Here is a 20,220-nt window from a genome sequence, read left to right on the forward strand (position 1 = left end):
AATTACTTCATCCAGAACACCTGCGTATGTTTAACAGATGTAAGCTATGTATATATTGAAACGCTGATTATAATAAACTCAGAGTGGCCATCAGACCTCTCCGCATCCATCCTGATGTGTACCTTGGATTGAGACATCGACAGCAGCCCATAGTTAACTACCTTAGTACACAACTCACTGTTTAGTAAAGTCTTGCCTTTTGCTTTTCAACTTGTATGTCACCTGAACATTTTCTTCCACCAAATAAGACTGTAAGCATCTTTGAGGTCAAGGACGTCATGCTACGTGAAAGTTTCCTATCACGTCCAGCAAAGCGGAGGATGCGGATCACTACTTGCTGAGCCTATGTTAATGTACGAATTTATTCAGGTTCTAGATCAGATTGAGCATCCAGAAGACCTCCACAGGTAGAAAAGGCAGATGGAGCAGCAGAGGTCAGAGGGAACAAGAGAAAAGGCAAGGGCGCACAAAGGCTGGTTGGCGGTGCAAAACAGAACCAAGAGGCAGAGGCCTCGTGAGATCAGACCACTAGGGAACAGGGTCTCTATGGTGGGGAAGAGAGTACCGACCGGCTTTGAGACAGTCATGTTCCTAGGAGTTAACTAGTGAGGCAGGACAAGGAAGTGAGGATCCCACAACCGAATTTTCCACCCTCTCCTTCCAAGAAGGAAGTAGAACATTTTTGTTTTGGCCAGAAATGGCAATTACAAGTTTATTTGAATAAACAAACTTTTAAACTATAAGCATCCTGTAGAAGGAAATATTCAGTCTTCTCACTGGTGAGAATTAACTGGATTTCCTCTTCAAAATATTTAAGACATAACCAACTTGTAAACGTTTGTGTGTGAAGGTAAAGAATGTTAGGCCTGTAAGTTAGGGTAGGGGTGTTACTTAGCTTGATTGGGTGGCTCTGGGCAGCCTCAACAATGCTGAAAGGTGGTGGTGGGGCGGGAGTGAAGAAATGGGAGATGGCCAAAGGCCTGCCCAGTTTGACTAAGAAATGAAATATGGCTGTGCCTTTGGCTAACAGGGGAAAGGCCTGTCATGACCTTCAGTTGACTAAGGATCCATGGTGCCAGGTCCAGGATGGGCTGTGCAAAGCAAATAGCAGGTATATAACTATGCTTAGGAACACAGGAAGAACACAGGCAGCTAGTGACACAAACCTGGCGGATGGAGCCGGGCACCCACTGCTACAAATAGGGAACACCCTCAGAAGACCAGCTAATGCTCCTGCAAGATGGGGCGAGCCATGGAGCACTTAATCAGTAGAAAAAAATATTCTGGGTTAAACTGGAATCTTGAACTTGTTAACTAGATTAGTTCGAGAGTATTCAGTGGACACATTTAGGTTAAAAGGCTCTTTTCATTTCTCAATGTTATAGTACAATTATTTACAGAAATATTTATTTTAAAAGTAGCAATTTATAAAAAAAAAAAAACAGAAGAGATTTAGATTAAAAGCTCCAGGGTGTATTGTTTCAGGTAGGTGTTGTTACTATTTATACCTTCACCCCATTTACTAAGTCATTTCAAGTAACTTCAAGTTCAAAATCCACAGTGAGGTATAGAGCCCAACCAGGAAGGGACAGAAAGTGCTCCAAGTGAGAAGCAGAGAGCAGGGCTCCTCAGTGACATTTCCTGGGGAGCACCTGAGCTCCACTGTACAATTAAGGTTTCCCTCCTGTGCATCTGAATGCGACCTTTCGGATCCTCTGGCTGTGGCTGGTTTAGTCTCTTGACTGTAATGGTGTGCCGCTATGTTGCCTAGGAGGTTGAGCCAAGCTTCCAGGGCCCCTCTTTAGGCCTCAGTTACGTACGTGTGAGGTTCAGAAGAGCTGATCAATCTGAAGGTTGGGAACACTTTACTCAAAGGAGGAACCGCCACTCCAGCATAAGCTGTCCTTAATCTTACCAGAGAAACTGTTTTCATTCTGGGGATGGGGAGTCCTAGAAGATCATGGCCAAGAAGATGTCCTCAGCGGCTTCCTCTAAGAGTTTACCCCCAAGAGGGAGCCATCTGGCCACTCGCTTTTTATCACATTTCCAGCAGTTGCTCCATCTCCTCAAGGGCTGCTGTGAAATCATTCACTTGGCTGTTACATAAGGTCTGCTGTTCTAGGAACTTGGCCCTCTCTTCTTCTTTCATCTTCAACTTCACTTTTAAGGCCTGCATGGAAAGACATTCAAAAAGAAAAAAAAAAAAGACAAAAAAACTCACAAAACTTTGACTCACAGGAAAGACAATACCACACCAGGATATTATGCTTCTATTCCAAGACCACTGGAGTCCTGACAGACACTGTGTTTTCTATCTTAGATTTGTTTATCTGTGCTGGTTTTAGGAACTGTCCCTCTCTACTACAGACTCTGATATCTAAACGAAGTGATGAAATCCTCTAGGACTCAGTGCAATATCCCATGATCCACCCAAGCAATCCAAAGCAGCCCAGACCCAAGAATCTGGGTTTCCTCTTACAAGTTTCCTTGAGAAATTGTTTCCACAGTGTGGATTTCACACAGGTCTCAGCTCTCAACTTTGAGAAACCTAGTGTGTTGTACCTCGCCTCATGCCCTGCATAAGTGAGCATTTCTAACAGTCTTTAGAAAAGAAAAAGAAAACTAGTTGAAAAAAACGGTGAAACCAAATGTAGTATTGGAATTTAGTTAATAGCAATGCATCAATGTTGATTTCTCAGTTTCGACAAATGTACCATGATAATGTAAGATGTTAATATTAGGGGAATTGAATTCTCCGTATTATCTTTGCAACTTTTCTGTAAATCTAAAGTTATTACAAAATAGTCTGTTAAAAGTAAAGACATAAATAAGCGTCCTCCATCGATTCACCTATTGCTGCGGGAAACGGCAATCCTGCCTCAGAGTGGTGTCTGCCTCTCACCTGTAACTCCTCCATCTGCTTTTTGGCCGTTTCGTTAAAAAGCTTCAGTTCATCTTGCAAAGTTTCTAACAGCAACTAAGAGGAAAGTATATAATGTAGTAACAAATCTATTGAAATGTATATAAACTAATCTCTTCATAGGAAACAAGAATTGAATTAGATGATTTCTAACATCTCTTCCGTTCGTTCATTTACTGAGCATCCACACACGTGCTGGGAGGAATTCAGTCCACAGGACAGACAGATTACCCTACTTCCATGTGCTCTGTGCTACACAGGCAACATGAACAAAACATAGTAGCCACTGAAGGCGTGACCAATCACCTGGGGAGCTGAGGAAGGCTTTCACACCGAGTATTCTATGATTCTAAGAGGACAACTGATCTTTCTTCCTGGGGAAGAAATCACAGATGCTCAAAAGACTTTAATCCCAAACAATTACCTTCCTACTTTAGGGAAGGAACCAAAGAGAAGCCAAATTTAATTCAGCCTGGACTTTGGCATCATACGGTTCTCAGCAAAGGAATAAGGTGAGAAATTTGGCAAAGTCTAGAATAGGGAAAACAGAAAGCTCTCTATACAGGTCTATTCTATTACGTGTTTTAAAGTAGTACATTTTCAACTCAAACTCACTCATACTTGTAAGTACAAAGTCACCTTCTGAGCAAAATATGCTATTTTGAGTACACATCCACCACTCTCTTCCACTATCATGGATAACCAAAGGCTGTCTCTTGGCGTTTGCTGAGCATGTGGCAGAGACCTTCTTAGATCTGCACAGCCCCATGGGCCCTTGGCCCTCACCCACTCACACTCGTGCCCTCACCATAGAGTTCACGTGATCCGTGGTGGGCTCTTGGTCTGCTGCCAGGGTCTCACTGCCTGAAACTGATGGAAACAACAAAGTCAGCCTCGCTTAGGGAAATGCACCTTAAACAGAAGAAAACAAAAACCCCTCCATGGGTAAGCATGGGAATAACCATGAGGGAAACTTCTCTAAGCGCCTGGTCCCTGACTTTCTCTCCTGAGTCTTTACCTTGGCAGGGTCACCCACACCTGTCCAACAGAGCTGTATTTTACCTCGTTCCTCCATAGGTTTGGATATGGCCAAAAATTCTGCTTTCTCCTCAGCTCAGCAGAAAATTTGTCCAAAGGAAGTGTATAAGGCTGGATTTTGCTGTTTTGTTTAAAATACAAAAAACTGTTTTTTTTCTTTTTCAACTGAGGAAGACTCACCCCAAGCTAACATCCACTGCAAATCTTCCTTTTGTTTACACGTGAGCCACCACCACAGCATGGCCACTGACAAGTGGTAAAGGTCCGTGCCCAGGAACCAAACCCAGGCCACTGAAGCAGAGCACATCGAACTTAACCACTAGGCCACTGGGGCTAGCCCACAAAAAACTATTGTTAAAAGCTTTCAGGGGGCCGGCACAGTGGTTAAGTTCTCATGGTCTGCTTAGGCAGCCTGGGGTTCTCTGGTTCAGATCCCGGGTGCGGACATGGCACTGCTTGGCAAGCCATGCTGTGGTAGGCGTCCCACATATAAAGGAGAGGAAGATGGGCACGGATGTGAGCTCAGGGCCAGTCTTCCTCAGCAAAAAGAGGAGGATTGGCAGCAGACGTTCGCTCAGGGCTAATCATCTCCCTCAAAAAAAAAAAAAAGAAAAAGCTTTCAGGCTTTAAAAAAATTATTACTTTTTTGTAAGAGTAATACATGTACATAGCAAATTAAAATCATACAAAAACATATAAGGTGTCTATAAAGAATATATCCCAAATGCATAGGTTAACCAGTAGCAATCAAAGTCAGTATTCCTTAATTCAAAGACGACTAGGCCCCTTCTCTGGGCATTCTCAGGCCCCTCAACTCCGTCTGAGGCCCTCTGACAGTCTTTGGGCAATTCCTTCTTCTGCTTGACTCTGCTCTCCAGGGACAGGGCAGAAGAGAAATCACATGTTAACCACCGTGATTCGCTGATTAGCCAGGTTTAGGAACCCTTGAAACAGCATCACTTCTTTGTCTCACACTTGGGAAAGTTACCCGTATGCTACCTCTCTTGAAAGAAAGAAAATATTTCTGGTCTATTTGCAAGGTCACACCTGTTGGCACCAAATGAATGGCATACAGAGTTCAGATAAGAAAGAGATAATCCTCTCTCCATAACTATCTGAAACGCTGTTGGTGAGGCAAAGCCAACATCACAAGAGAAGAAAGAGAAACTTCCAGAAACCTTTAGGGTTTTGTGAGGCAACCCCTGCACTGACTGGCCAGCTGAGGCCATGCTGGACTCTTGACACCCAGTCCAGAATCACCCCAGGAAGGGGCATGTGCACTGATTCCTCTGAAGGCAGCTGTGTGCTGTCTCTTACCTGGGGAGAGGCCCTTGCTCTCCAAAATTGCCAAACAGCTGTCCTGAAACTTCTCCAGCAGCTCCACCTTTTGGGTCAGGTCCTTCAGTTCTCCCTATTGGGGTGCCATGCAGACAGTCAGTCCTGTCCCACCCCCCAGGGGAGGTCTTTTCTGCCCTCGCTCTTGGACAGCCAGGGCACAAGCCGGGTGTCTTTGCTTTCTGCCCTCGGGCACCTGGACATGGCAAGATTGCTCCCACCCAGGGGGCCATCCCTCAGAAGTCCACAAGCATCGCCCAGCGCAGCTTATGGCAGAGGTCTGGTGGGTCTCTCACCTGAGTTTCAGTCAACTTTTGGTGCAACTGCTTGTTCACGGCCTCTAAGAGCTGGTTCTTATCCTTAAGCTCTTCCTCTGATTTCTGCTTGCTGACTGGTTTGTAGCTGTAATGACAAGTATACGTCTGTGAAGAGGTGGAGGGGTTAAGGGTATGGGCTGTGGAATCATACCAACGGGTTTGAATCCTGGCTTCCTGACGTCGTGATAAACGACCTTCAAGGAGTTGCATAACCACTCTGAGGCTCTATTTACTCATCTCTAGAATGAAGATAATACCTATATCTCATAATATTATTACTATTTTGAATAAGAGAGAGAATATATGTACAATTCTTAACACAACTACTGACATAGTAAACATTTAATAAATAATAGCCATTATCAGCATCAATAATAAGCCTTCTTTTCAAAGTTCTCAGAGTCCTTCTTGATACTGTCTTCAGAACTTTGAAGGCATGCCCAAATAACAGATTTGGAATTAGAGTCTACTTCTACAAACTTTTCAGCTTATATTATTTGTCTTCAGGAATGCAAAATATCCAAGCCAAGCTCAAACAGAGAGATACGGATCCTTCTCCAGGATTTCACCTCCCCCTCCGTCTCCCCCACCTTCATCTCAAAATCACTAACCACGTGAAGCCCCTCCTATCCTGAAGGCTTCACACTCCTGTTGATGGGCCATAGTTGGGCTTGACTTCCCATTAGCAGTGGTCCTGGCATGGAGCCCCAAAAGCTCTTGTCTGGTAATCAAGATGGTAGCATCACTTATTCTTGCCCTGACAGTGCTTCTCAAACCTGGTTGTGCCTCACCCCCGAAAATTCCATTCCGATTTCTAGGGTGACACCCAGACGGTAACACATTAAACAAGTCCTTTGAGTGATTCTGATGTATAACCAGGGGTGAGATCCGCTACTCTAAAATGATGGCCAAAGTTCATTTATCCTGATGCTCACCCCTTTCTGACATTCCTCTTGATGGCAGGGTCTGCAGCTTTCACCTGCCTAAAGAAGCAAAAACAAAGAAACAAATCAGAGAATCATAGGACTGTTGTTACGTGTCTTGTGAACAAGGCAGAACAAAGAGCCTGGTTCTCTAAGGAAAGGACCAGAGATTACATACCATGCAAACGGCACATGCTGAGAAGCTCTGAGGGCCCACACACTTTTGTTTCAGCCCCAACTATTGAAAAAGGCTTATTAATAGGGAACGGGCTCCCCTTCTGACCACCTCAACAACCTGACAGACCTGCTCAAAATGGTGTGGCTATCTTGTGTCAACCTCACATATGCGGGAACTGAGCACTAGGTAGAGGGGACACACATATGCACTACACTCGGCTGGACTGTGCTCAGCCCAGCAACCTAGGCTAACAACTAGCCCTCACCACCACTTGGGGCCAATTGTTCAGGAGCCTTGTGCTCTCAAAACCCCTAATTTCTAATTCTTGGTACTGGGCAATTTCTAGCAAGTTGTTCTAATTGGATACCAACGACCTGATTCTCACCCATTCTCTCGTCTCGGTTTGATGACTTTTGTGACGTCATTCTCTGAACCTCCCGAATGCGGAAATCTAGAAACATCCACTTCTTTGGACTTAACAGGTAACAGGCTCTTAGAAGTAGCTCGAGTTTGTGTGTCTGCAAAGGAAAACCAGAGAGTGAAAACTCAAGCATCACAACCCAACAGTTGCAACTCTGTAACAAACAAAGTTCCACTCCAAGTTGTCAGAAACCTGTTATCTTCATTCTGGCCAATCTCAATTTGTGAAGATTAATTCAGAAGAATAAGACTTCTAGGCTAAGTGGGGATAGAAACCGAAATTCTTTAAATGTGACAGTGCAGTGTGTTTGAGCATAGACAAAAGCTTGGTGATATAGCAAACCGAATGGCCAGAAGGTAGAGATGTGAAAGTGGAGACTGATATAAGCAAAGAGCGAAATGAGAGGCAGTGTGGCTGTCAGCAAGGCAATATACAGTTGAACCCTGCATCAAACACCAGTGGAATCGAACCACCTTGTTATGCTAAGCACTCTGCATGCTCTCCTAAAGCTACGCTCAAGCTGTCTCTCTTTTAACTGTTGCTTAGCTTTTTTAAATTTTTTTTTAAAGATTGGCACCTGAGCTAACATTTGTTGCCAATGTTTTTCTTCTTCTTCTTCTTCTTCTTTTCCCCAAAGCCCCCCTGTACATAGTTGTATATTGTAGTTGTGGTCCTTCTGGTTGTGCTATGTGGGACGCCACCTCAGCATGGCTTGATGAGCAGTGTGAGGTCCATGCCCAGGATCTGAACTGGAGAAACCCTGGGCCGCTGAAGCGGAGCGTGCGAACCCAACCACTCGGCCACAGGGCCGGCCTCTGTTGCTTAGTTGTTTGGATCAGACTGTCTCCCTAACTCCTCTAAGAAATGTCTTTGTGTCCCCACTGCCTAGTAGAGTATCTGGCATCTTAAGAGAGGTTCAAAACTGCTTGTTAAATAAATAGAAAACCTCAGTTTCCTCGGCTGTTTCACAGACCATCTTTAAATTAGCTCCTCTAGTCTCGTTCCCCCTTTCCATGCTGATCACCTTTACCACCAGCCCTTTCATTTATCCATCATTAAGTTTAGAGGTTCCCTATCTGGCATTCTGTTCTGATCTTCTCACTAGGCTACTGTCAGATAACCAGAGAAACGGCTCTGCCAGGACACTTTTCTTCCTCAGAGTGAGGAAGAAGAGTTTTTTCCCCTAGCCCTGATGCCAGCCCTCCACCACACACAGTCTTTCTATGATTTATTTGCATAGCAAATTCAAGTAACTTGGGGGCTGGCCCGGTGGCACAGTGGTTAAGCCTGCACGTTCCGCTTTGGCGGCTGGGGGTTCACCGGTTCAGATCCTGGGTGCGGACATGGCACTACTTGGCAAGCCATGCTGTGGTAGGCACCCCACATAGAAAATAGAGGAAGATGGGCACGGATGTTAGCTCAGGGCCAGTCTTCCTCAGCAAAAAGAGGAGGATTGGCAGGAGATGTTAGCTCAGGGCTAATCTTCCTCAAAAAAAAAAAAAAATTCAAGTAACTTGTTCTGGACTTAAGCACGACCCCCCAACACACACACACACACACACACACACACACAGTTTTCTAGTTTATACTAACTTTCACCTTGTTCATTGTAAAATGGCTCCTTTAAGCTTGACTTAAGAACCATACAATTAAACCACAACAATTAAACCAAGCTGAAGAAATGAGGTCCAGAGCACTGGACCACAGGGATTAGGAAACTTTGTACTTCATTTATAGGTACACTCACTGGCCACTTGCTCCCTATTTTTCATATTCTTACTCACAAAGCAAATAATAAAAGAGCTTTTTTTTTTTGAATAAGATTAGCCCTGAGCTAACTGCTGCCAATCCTCCTCTTTTTGCCGAGGAAGACTGGCCCTGAGCTAACATCCGTGCCCATCTTCCTCTACTTTATATGTGGGACGCCTACCACAGCATGGCTTGCCAAGCGGTGCCATGTCTGTACCCGCGATCTGAGCCGGCAAACCCCAGGCCACGGAAGCGGAGCATGCGCACTTAAGCCCTGCGTCACTGGGCTGCCCCTAAAAGAGCTCTTTTTGAGGTCTCTATATGAAGCAAAATGTAACCTTGGGGGAATGTGTGTACCTTCTCCTCTCTCAAGTATTAATAAGTTATACACAATAACAAATCTACCCCATGTAAAAAGGAGTTGATAGTCAATTGATCAAAATTAACACTCTTCATTGATTGGAACTGGTTCCAATAATCCATATTTGCTAGAACCTAAGGACTGCATTGCAGGAGAAATTTAGCAGGATTTAACAAAGACTGTCTTCTTAAGATGAGACCCTAGGACGGCAGGTCCTAGCAGAGGTGCGAGCCCGAGCTTCTTGGCGATGGGTGGCGGAGCAGGTCTGGGCGGGGCAGGGGAGTTGTGCGCTTTGCCGGCCTGAACGGAGCTGTGAGCCACCGGCGTCATATTTGGGGCTTGGGATGAGCACACGCAGTAACGTTTAAAGTCACAATCCTTCTCTTTATTTGGTCTGTGATTGTTAGGGACGTTGCATAAGGAGGAAAATTGGATGGCTGGTGTCAAGGAAGGAAGGCTTGTTTTTCCCTGCATATCATTTTCTAACTTTGGATTTTTTTTTTTACAGGTGCATATGTTACCTAGTCAAAAAACTAAAACTTAGAAAAACCTGGGATACAACCTAAGAATGTTAAACCATTGAGGTTACATATGATCATAGTGCTAGGACAGGGATAGAGAGCAGAAAGATGAAAACTTCCAGCCTGGCTGGGGAGGGCCAGTCCCTCCCCCCTGAAGGAGGGGCACTGCTCTCTGAGGGAAAGGCAGTGGACGGAGACGTGGCTCCAGTTCCCCCAGCAACTCAAGGCCCTGCTGATACCAGGATTACTACTCAGGTGTTCTGAGGCAACATAAGACAAACACATCAAGCCCTCAAGCCTTTGGAGAAAAGGCTGTTTACAGATGCATCTTGCTCCTGCTCATCAACCTGTTGCGTGGAATCACCTGGGAACAGCTGCTTCAAAATCTCCCACAACAGGTTCTGATGTTTGAAGCTTATTCTGTGCTCTAGTCTCTAGATTAGGCAACTCCACAACTGCAGACCATCAGAGCCCAGTAATATAAAACAAGACGGCAAAGCAATCAAAAAAAGGTTTTTTTTTTTTTTTTGAGGACGATTAGCCCTGAGCTAACTGCTGCCAATCCACCTCTTTTTGCCAAGGAAGACTGGCCCTGAGCTCATATCCGTGCCCGCCTTCCTCTACTTTATACATGGGACGCCTACCACAGCATGGATTGCCAAGCTGTGCCATGTCCGCACCTGAGATCCAAACCAACGAACCCCGGGCCACCGAAGCAGAACTTGCGTACTTAAGGGCTGCGCCACCAGGCCGGCCCCCAAAAAGTTTTTAAATCATGTCTCCTCTCCCAACGTTCTGGAATACTCTAGCTAGGCCTGACCCCTCTCTCACTTCACTCAGCAAACGTTTATTGAGAATGTACTGTATGAAAGACACTGTGCAGCAGACACAAATGTGAACCACACACGGTGTGAACCCTAGTGCTTCCCCCTAATTTCCCCTTCTCAAACGACTTTCCTCTGTCCTGACAACAAACCCAGTCCCTCCAGATAGCCCAATTCTGGAAGTAAAACGGGTAACCGTTTAAAAAGCGATTCCCAGCTTAATGGGAATAATACTGTAGAACAATCAGCGACTTAAATCTAATTGGTGAAGGCAGCATGGTTAGGTGTGGGGGAGGAGGGGCGCAGGGCAGGTCTAAAATCCTACCTCATGGCCCTTTCCCGAATTCCCATCGTAAACCTAGACAGCCCGGTTCTAGGGGAGTCAGCAGGTTGTCAGAGCCGATGAAATGCCGTCCCCCTGCCCGCGCCCCACATTCCCCGGCCTGACCACCCCAGGCTGGTCCCCAGGGCCCGATGGGGGGCGGTATGGATACCCACCTGCAGGCAGGCCGCCGCTCAGCACGGAAGGAGGCTGCAGGGTGTATACTGTCTTAATCACGCTGGTCATCGTAACGAGACGGGACGGCTGGACTCTGCAAGGTGCAAGGCGACTGTTACCCAGGGCTGGGCCAGGGGGTCTGCGCAGGTGGAGGGCCCGGGCAGAGCGCGCCCCGGATCGGGGCAGGACGCGCGCGCGAGAAAATCCTCCATTCCGGGCCCATCTCGTCCGACCCCCTCACCCAGCCCAGTCCCTCGCCCCGGTAGAGCCGAACCGAGGCGCCTGCCGCTCCTGCTCGCAGCCCTCGTAGCTCTGATTCGGAAGATGCTCGCCAGCAACTGCCGCTCCGCCGACCTGGTCTGCCGCCTGGGTTTCAAAAGGAAACTTCCGGTGGCCGGACGGAAGGGCGTGCGGTGCGCTTCCTGTGGGCGGCCATGTTGTACTGTAGGCCCCGAGCGGGGCGACGCCTTCGGGGGCTGCCATGCTGTACGGCAGGTCCTAGCAGAGGTGCGAGCTTGAGCTTCTCGGCGATGGGTGGCGGAGCAGGTCTGGGCGGGGCAGGGGAGTTGTGCGCTTTGCCGGCCTGAACGGAGCTGTGAGCCACCGGCGTCATATTTGGGGCTTGGGATGAGCACACGCAGTAACGTTTAAAGTCACAATCCTTCTCTTTATTTGGTCTGTGATTGTTAGGGACGTTGCATGATGCCTGATTGCCAGGGTCAAAGGGTATTTGGATGGCGGAAACTACACGTTATAGGGTGGAGAGTGGCCGGTGAGGTTTGAAGAGGGCCTGTGGGCAGAAATACCCGAGACACCCACCTGCAGTCCTAACTTTAATGGCACTTATCCAGCTTTTAAGCAGAGATTGAAAGCTGCTTCTAGCAAACTGGGCAGAGTTCTCAAGCACTTAATGCACTCATTCATTTCACTCAACCACTACTTATTGAGCACTATTTTAAGTGGGTCCCGGAGCAAATATCAAGACTGAACTTGGGTCTGCCCTCCTGGAGTTCACAATCTAGGAAACAGTACACAATCACACAAACTTGTCAATTACGTCTCAATTAAGCTGGAAAAAAAACCCAAATAAATGTGTATTTATAAACTTTAGTAAAACTGATGTGGATCGTGGCTGCCCCAAGTAGAGAAGCCCAAGGTGTCCCGGCCTACATGCCGATCTATATGACCCGATTCATATCTAAAGTTATACTTTTGTTTGAAATATCGTTTTTGATGTGTTGTTTTGTTTTCTCAGATTTAAGGAAATCTTTTCTCTTATGCTAACCATGTCTTATAGCAATTAGTGAAATTATACCTTTATGAGCAAAACTGAAACATTTATCTTTTTCTCCCTACCTGATCCCTCCGGATTTTGGAAACTCTTTGTGAGCGAGTATGATTATTTCGTGGCAATTAGTTATTTGCGTAAGTTCAATAAGAATCTGTTCTCCTTATAACAGGACACATTTGTTATCTTACCAAAACTTTGACTGGAATGTCATGTTTGAGAGAAAGATACAGACTCAGATATGACAATACTGCCTTTGAGGAATAAGGTTGACTTTCTGGAAATAAAGCCACTTGGAAATATGGGCCTGGTACCTTGCTTTACAGAGAGAGATTCCAGCAATCTTACCTGGTAAGTAAGGAAGCTTACTTATCTGGCAGGTGCAATGAACCTCGAAATATTCTGGGGAATCTCAAGAAAGGAGGGAAAGTCACCCAAATCTAAGGTATTGCAGGCAAGGCCTGATGGCACAAATCCTTGGCTTGGCTTTTCTGGCCTCAAGAGGTCTTTAAGGTTCAATCTGAGATTCCTCATAAAAAATTCCAGCAAAAGCAGATTTAAGAGCCTATATGATCAATTGCTATTCTTGCTGCACTTATGTAAATAATTGGGCCAAGTTTCTTGAAACTAAACTTATTTTGCAAACCAATTAGTCTTAATTTGACTATCTTTGGTAAAAATGAGGGTGATTTTAGAGAGAAGAATTATGCTTCAGTGAAAAAACTATAATGCACATTTGTAGATATTAGATCCTAGTTCTGTTAATTGTCTTTGAGGCTTTTTCTACCTGTGAACTGAACTGCATCCTGAATTCTTCTACTGAAGTATCTGGTTACAAACCCCCAAACTAATGTTTTCAATTTTTACCTCATTTTCATCTGGAATCATTGAGAATTGAACCTACTCTTTTTCCTGAAGCCCTGCAAACTGAAGTTGAACGACGTGATAGAAACTTGAGAGATTCCCGTCTGTTGCTGTGTAAGCTGTAAGCCACTCAAAAAGATACCTGAATGCCTGATGACATCATCAGAGACCTTTCAAGCTGCAAAAAGATGCTTTGACTCTGACATCTAGAAGTCTTCTTGACTGCCTGCCCCCTGGACGCAGGAACTAATTCATAATTTGCTCCAACCATTAACCTTGTTACCTTGCTTCCAACATCACAAGGGAGAGAAGACCACAACTGCATTCTATTGTTTAATTTGGTTTACAAATGAGTCTTACTTAAATGATAAGTGAGGATGTTATGCTGTCTAGCCTCAAGAATGCCTGCTACTTTCTGTTAACTCTGCTAACCCAGTAAAAGATTTCCTTCTACAGGCTCAAGAAATTGCCACGGAAAGAGAGAAACAGATATGGCAGTCAAAAGGGGGAATTTTTGACACCCCCTCGCAGATGTGGTTCGGGCCCAATAAGAAACCCACTTTCATGGGTCACAAGGCCACTTTCCCTTCCTAAGGGACCCTTTGAGGTATGACAATTGGACTTTGTCAAATGCCACCATCTCAAGGATAAACATATCTTGTAATGATCTGTATGTTCTCACATTGTTTTGAGGCCTTTCCTTGCAGAAGAGCAACGGCTTTAACAGTAGGTAAATTACTGTTAGAGAGAATAATTCCTGTTTGAGGAATTCCTCGCGAGTTACACAGTGACTGGGGAACTCAAATCTGTTTGTAATGTTTGGCCAATATTGCAGCATTTCCACTGTGCTTACCATCCTCGATCCTCAGGACTGGTAAAACTAATGGCACAACTAGAACTTAATTGGCAAGCTTTCAGAAGCATTTACTCTCTCACAGCCAAAAGCTCTTGTGCTAGTGCTCCTTAATCTTAGATCTATACTTTTTGTAAACATTAGCTGTCTCATTTTGAAATAATAATAAAACAGCCTATGCAATTAGATGAAGAAATATATGAACCAGCTTTTCTTAAGGGATATATTACATTGTTGTCACGGTCTTATTGAGGTACTTAAAGTCAAATGAAAGATTGGTAGCTGATTCTTTCACAGAGCTCCCAGAACTTAAGGATCTTGGACTGTAACCTGAAGAATTTATTTATTGAAAGAGACATCAAATAAGACTGTTTGCAGCCCTGTCGAAAAGGACCAAACCAGGAGGAGAAGAAGACGACATCTGTTGTAGACAGCTGTCCGAAGACTCCGGACCAGGCCTGTATTCCCAACCTTATATCTCCTCATTTAAACATTTGTTATGCTTAAACTGTATACGTATTTTATAATTTGTTTGGAATATTATTATACTTAAAGAAAGTGATTAATGTGGAACAGACTGGTCTTGAAGGCCAGGAATTTATCGAGTGACTCCTAATGGAACTCAGTGGTTATGTGGAACAAAACTTTGGCCTTGGCTACTGCCTGGATGGCTAAAACATTGCACCCTGAGTTTCCTTTAAAAGCAGGGAAGGAGTCAGGCTGAGTTAAAACCTCTTGCCAATCTCCCTCTCTTTAAGGCCGGATGGGCTTGTTCAGTGTTCCACTGGTATGGCTATATTTGCAGCTATATTTGCTCCTTCTTTGGAGCTAAAAGATGGCATTATTACATATGGAAGACCTGACTAAATTTACTCAAGAAGCCCTTAATGATAGTCAAGCAGGAATAGTCTTATTAAATACTGAAATGCCTTTAATGAGAAGGGCTGTCCTTCAAAACAGAATGGCTTTAGATATTCTTACTGCATCCCAAGGTGGTACATATACAATTGTTCAGACTGAATGCTGTGTTATTGTACGTGATGAATCTTCCAATGTGTCATCTCTGCTAAAGCACATGAAGAAGCAAATGGATGCCTTATGTGAATCCTGCACCTACTTTGATTTATTTGGTTGGCTCCCTTTTCAGTATCAGTTCCCTTTTTCGATCTGGATTGGAATTCCTATTTCTATTATTTATTGCAATCCTTGTACTGGTCATAATATTCAAACTAATTGTTGTTTTCTTTACTCAGGGTTGTAAGAGTAGCATACAAACTAGAGTAATGATTGCTCGACGGCTTGAGATGGTTGATCTGTCTTATAACCCTGGACAAACTTCCTTTTCTGATAGGGACTATGACTAAGAATTCATTTCAGACTAATCCTTTTAAAAATGCTGAGTTATTATTGTTACTGTACTTGTTCCAGAATCATATACAATGTAAATGTGAAGTGTCATAGAGAAGCACATATACAATGTTTGTGCAACAATCTAAAATTAATTGGAAATTACATGACATATGAAATGCTTCTTCTGTTAATATATATATATAGCTCTATGCTTGTCCACTGTTTCCCCCAACATGGACGACTAGGCAAATAAGTGAAATAAAAGCCTAGCACCGAGGGACATCATGGACCCAGGGCAGGCAGCAACCACCCTGGCGCCGAGGGAGAATATTTTGATCATCAATGCTTTCTATCGAAAGATTAGAGATCAAAAGGGGGAAATGACAAATAAAAATGGCAAGTAATAGGATATATTGGAATATATGAGGAAGCCATTTGGTATAAACCTAATTCGGCCTGACCTTGTCTTTCCAAAAGGGCCTGACCGAGGCCACTGGGCATGCATTGTATATCTGCTTTAGAGATTCCCTATGGCAAGAACAAAGGCCCTTGAGGTAAAGGTGCAACTTCTCTCCCCCTCCCAACGTTGGCTTGGGGACAGGACCCATGGGCAGTCAGAGCTGCTGCTGCTGCTGGCATGGGGACAGGACCCACAGGCAGTCAGAGCTGCTGCTGGCATGGAGAGCTGCTGCTGCTGCAAACATGGGTGGAGAGTAAGGCTAAATTTAAGGCATAAGTATGTCAGTTATCTCTTTACAAGACAAAAGAAAGACTATGTAAAAAAGTTAAAGTGGTATTAGATCTGGTAGGTTCTGGCCATTGGGCGGTCCCACAACTTTTAGATAAGAATCAAATCAGATTGAGTAAATGGCAGAAGTCTCCCCTTAAATATTATCCTCAGCCAAAGACAAAGGAGGATGTTGGGGGGGGGGGGTCAGTTACGAGAGGTTGCCAGACAGTAAACAACTTAAGTTCTTGCCTTTGGCATTAAGAGTTTCTAGAGATAAGGTCATCTCCCTTCTTCCTGGCATAGAGAGGAGGCATCTTTACAGATGGAGGTTTCCCTTACAAATGTAAATATTTCCCAACAAAGGGCAAGCAAACCCTGCTCCGCAGAGTTGCTTTTATTAAAGGTAACCAGCCTAAAATAATCCTCATCATTCCTCAGCAAAAAGAGGAGGATTGGCAGATGTTAGCTCAGGGCTCATCTGCCTCAAAAAAAAAAAAAAAAAAAAAAGAATTGTCAGAGGGAAGATAATCTTGGGACTTTATAAGATTGTTGTTGGTAGTACCTGGAGTGTCATCTAAAAATGATGAGCTGGAAACAATACACATTAAAGGAATTTTTCCAGTGACTCCTTTGTTTATTATGTTATAATGGAGGGCTGAATAAAATATCACTCCATAGAAGAAAACCTCTTTCTGAATCACACACTCAGTGACAAGGTAATTAAACTCATACCCCTGAGACGTTATGTTCATTACAGGGCAGCCAATTCCCAGAGACACTTCATCAAAATGCAGAAAGTGACCCTGACCAAGTAGAGTTGGTTCAAAAGAGGTACATCCTACGGACACTGCTGTCTCTTGCTCAAAAAAAGCCAAAATCACACACAAAAGTAAAAATGATTGTAACCTCTGTCGACGAAAATAATCCATAACCAATCTATAAATGAAAATTTGGGTGAGTTTATTCTGAGCTTAAATTTTAGGACTATAACCCGGGAGAGTCTTTCCACAAAGGAACAGAGCACTCCAAAGAAGTGGAGGTACACAGGGGGGTTATATACCCTCAAAGAGGGTGTTTCACATATGATTGAAATGTCCCTCCCACAATAGTCACAAGATTGCCCTGTCGGCACAGCACTTGATGGACACAGCAGGTAGTGGGTCTGCTATCTTAGTGGGCGCAGCAGGAGGCAAGTCTATTGTCTCCAGCTGGGCGGTCACAGGTGAGCGCAGCAATCAGTTTCTAGCCTAAGGAAAGATGCTTAATCCTTAAGGAGATGCCAACGTTGGGAGGGGGAGGGAAGTTGCACCTTTACCTCAAGGGCCTTTGTTCTTGCCATAGGGAATCTCTAAAGCAGATATACAATGCATGCCCAGTGGCCTCGGTCAGGCCCTTTTGGAAAGACAAGGTCAGGCCGAATTAGGTTTATACCAAATGGCTTCCTCATATATTCCAATATATCCTATTACTTGCCATTTTTATTTGACAACACTATTCTCTAAATAAAAGAGCACTACTGCCAGATCTTAAGAGTCCAAGAAATCTTTCTTTCGACTCCTCAGCTCACTGACCCCACATCAGGGAAGACTAGCCCTGAGCTAACATCTGTGCCCATCTTCCTCTAATTTTTTTATATGTGGGACACCTGCCACAGCCTGTGGCTTGATGAGCCATGCCATGTCCGCACCAGGGATCCGAACTGGCAGACCCCAGGCCGCCAAAGCGGAACGTGCACACTTAACCTCTGCGCCACCGGGCCGGCTCCCCTCTGACAATTCTTGTCCTTCCTGGAACTTAAGCAACACTTGCCTGTTTGGATTGCCTTGGATCCCATACCTCCAAGACTCCTTGGCAAAGGCGTCTTACCAGTCACTTCTACTTGAAATGCCTCATTCTTTAGTCCATGAGAGTGCAAACGTGGCTACATTCTAGGTGTTCTAGGTGATTCTGTGGTAATCTTGATAACTCTGTTGCTGTAGCATTCTTAAATTTAATTTTTAAACCAATCGCTATAGATTTTGGAACTTTCCTAAGCCACCTCCTGAGAGGCCATCTAGAAGTTAGGGTTGAGACAGTGCCTAATGCGTCATGTTTTTAGAAAGTGTTTCTTTTAAGCAGTGTAGCAATATAGCCCTTGCACATTCTCTTCTGATAAGACATCTGTATATAATTTTTATGTGGAGATAATTTTACAAATAAAATATGCTGTGTATTTGTGGCTATGAAAAAAAACTATGAAGCAAAAGTAGAATGTGCTGTGTGAGAGAAACGCAGGGAAATGTAGGTTTTTGTTTTTGTTTTGAGGAAGATTAGCCCTGAGCTGACATCTGTCACCAATCCTCCTCTTTTTGCTGAGGAAGGCTGGCCCTGAGCTAACATCCGTGCCCATCTTCCTCTACTTTATATGTGGGACGCCTGCCACAGCATGGAGTGCCAAGCGGTGCCATGTCCACACCCGGGATCCGAACCGATGAACCCCTGGCCGCTGAGATGTGGAACGTGCAAACTTAACCGCTGTGCCACCAGGCCAGCCCCACTGGAGCTGCAGATTTAAATTATTCCACTTTTGGGGAAAACATCCACCATATATCCTATTTGCAAAGCTAGTCCTGTCAAACCCATCAGCCAAATCAGATTGACTTTGTATCAGAAAAAGTGAGATTTTGTTTCTCAATTCAAATAAATGTGGTTAATATGCATCTTGTATCACCTTGTCACTTTGGAATTTGAATTTTTTTTTAAAGATTGGCACCTGAGCTAACATCTGTTGCCAATCTCTCTTTTTTTTTTAAGATTTTATTATTTTCCTTTTTCTCCCCAAAGCCCCCGGTACACAGTTGAATATTCCTTGTTGTGGGTCCTTCTAGTTGTGGCATGTGGGACGCTGTCTCAGCGTGGTTTGATGAGCAGTGCCATGTCCGCACCCAGGATTCGAACCAACGAAACACTGGGCCGCCTGTAGCGGAGTGTGCGAACTTAAAACTCAGCCACGGGGCCAGCCCCTCCAATCTCTCTCTTTTTTTTTTTTTTGCTGCTTCTTCTCCCCAAAGCTCCCCAGAACATAGTTGTATAACCAATTGTAGGTCCTTCTAGTTGCGGCATGTGGGACGCTGCCTCAGCATGGCCTGATCAGCAGTGCCATGTCCGCGCCCAGGATCCCAACCGGTGAAACTCTGGGCCGCGAAAGCGGAGCGCGGGAACTTAACCACTCGGCCACAGGGCCAGCCTCCTGAATTTGAATTCTTCAATGGAGAAGGGACAGAACTGAGCTACAGAACTGCCCCCTTCAAAATGTCTCCTAGAACCTCTCCAGACTGTGCTCCCTCAAGGGCTTCTTCAAGCAGAGCATTCTCAAATAGTCTTTTTATTCATTTTTTATACTGCAGAGTAAGGTGCCAGAATAGGATTCAGAATGAAAGAGCAGGTCAGCTGGGAAAGAGAACCGGCTGACTGAAGACTCTTTCCTAGGCCGATCAATATGAGGAGATGGAACATATGAAGGAAGAAGCTCTGGAAATTGATTTCACCTGCCTTCTGGAAAGTGTTCATGTTCCTGTGGGAATGCTAGCCCTAGTTGGAAGACCTCTGATGCAAAGTGTGTGAAGCTAGTGATGTAGTCATTACTGCTTCCTTCATTTTAATAGAAGGGATGGGGAGAGAAGCAGGCAAGAGCAGACATAGGTAAGCTAGGGACTTGATGCCTTGAAGGTGAGGACATTTCTTTCTGATGCTTCCAGTTTTCTTTTTGAAGAATGAGTTTTTTGTTTACTGAAAGTGGGGTGCGGGGAAGTGGAGGGCATCAGATGTTTGAGGAAGGTAGAGAAAATAGGAAATTCCAAAGAATGGAAACTGATAACTAGAATGGAAACTAGCTAGGCAGGGCTGAGGGTCCAGCTGAGCTGGTGGTCATGAATTCAAATCTACATCCATCTGCCCAGTGTGTGATTTTCTTCAGCAATACTGAAGCTCTTGTTTGATGTCTGAGAATTTGCTAAGATGCTGATCTTTTCCCTGTGTTGAAGTATAACATGAATAAGCACACAGAGGCC

The 20,220-nt window shown here is 44.6% G+C and overlaps 1 protein-coding gene and 1 long non-coding RNA gene across 3 annotated transcripts; one reads left to right on the forward strand and one right to left on the reverse strand.

Annotated features, from left to right (window-relative positions):
• Positions 1-679: 679 nt before the first annotated feature.
• On the reverse strand, positions 680-11,710 carry KNSTRN (kinetochore localized astrin (SPAG5) binding protein). 2 transcript variants are annotated; one of them, XM_001503549.6, is made up of 9 exons: positions 11,361-11,710; positions 11,086-11,180; positions 7,097-7,229; positions 6,546-6,593; positions 5,590-5,695; positions 5,276-5,369; positions 3,729-3,790; positions 2,903-2,977; positions 680-2,170 (listed from the first exon to the last, which is right to left on the reverse strand). In XM_001503549.6, the coding sequence occupies exons 1-9, from the start codon at positions 11,567-11,569 to the stop codon at positions 2,039-2,041; spliced, it is 954 nt and encodes a 317-aa protein (XP_001503599.2). In that variant the 5' UTR covers positions 11,570-11,710; the 3' UTR covers positions 680-2,038. The 2 variants fall into 2 exon arrangements, with proteins under 2 accessions (XP_001503599.2, XP_023475783.1); XM_023620015.2 differs by having other exon boundaries at positions 11,328-11,679.
• Positions 11,513-15,612, forward strand: LOC138924868 (uncharacterized). Its single transcript, XR_011440216.1, has 2 exons — positions 11,513-11,593; positions 13,293-15,612. It is a non-coding gene; the product is annotated as an uncharacterized lncRNA (long non-coding RNA).
• Positions 15,613-20,220: the final 4,608 nt, after the last annotated feature.

The sequence above is a fragment of the Equus caballus genome, chromosome 1, assembly GCF_041296265.1.
Source record: "Equus caballus isolate H_3958 breed thoroughbred chromosome 1, TB-T2T, whole genome shotgun sequence".
Classification (NCBI taxonomy): Eukaryota; Metazoa; Chordata; class Mammalia; order Perissodactyla; family Equidae; genus Equus; species Equus caballus.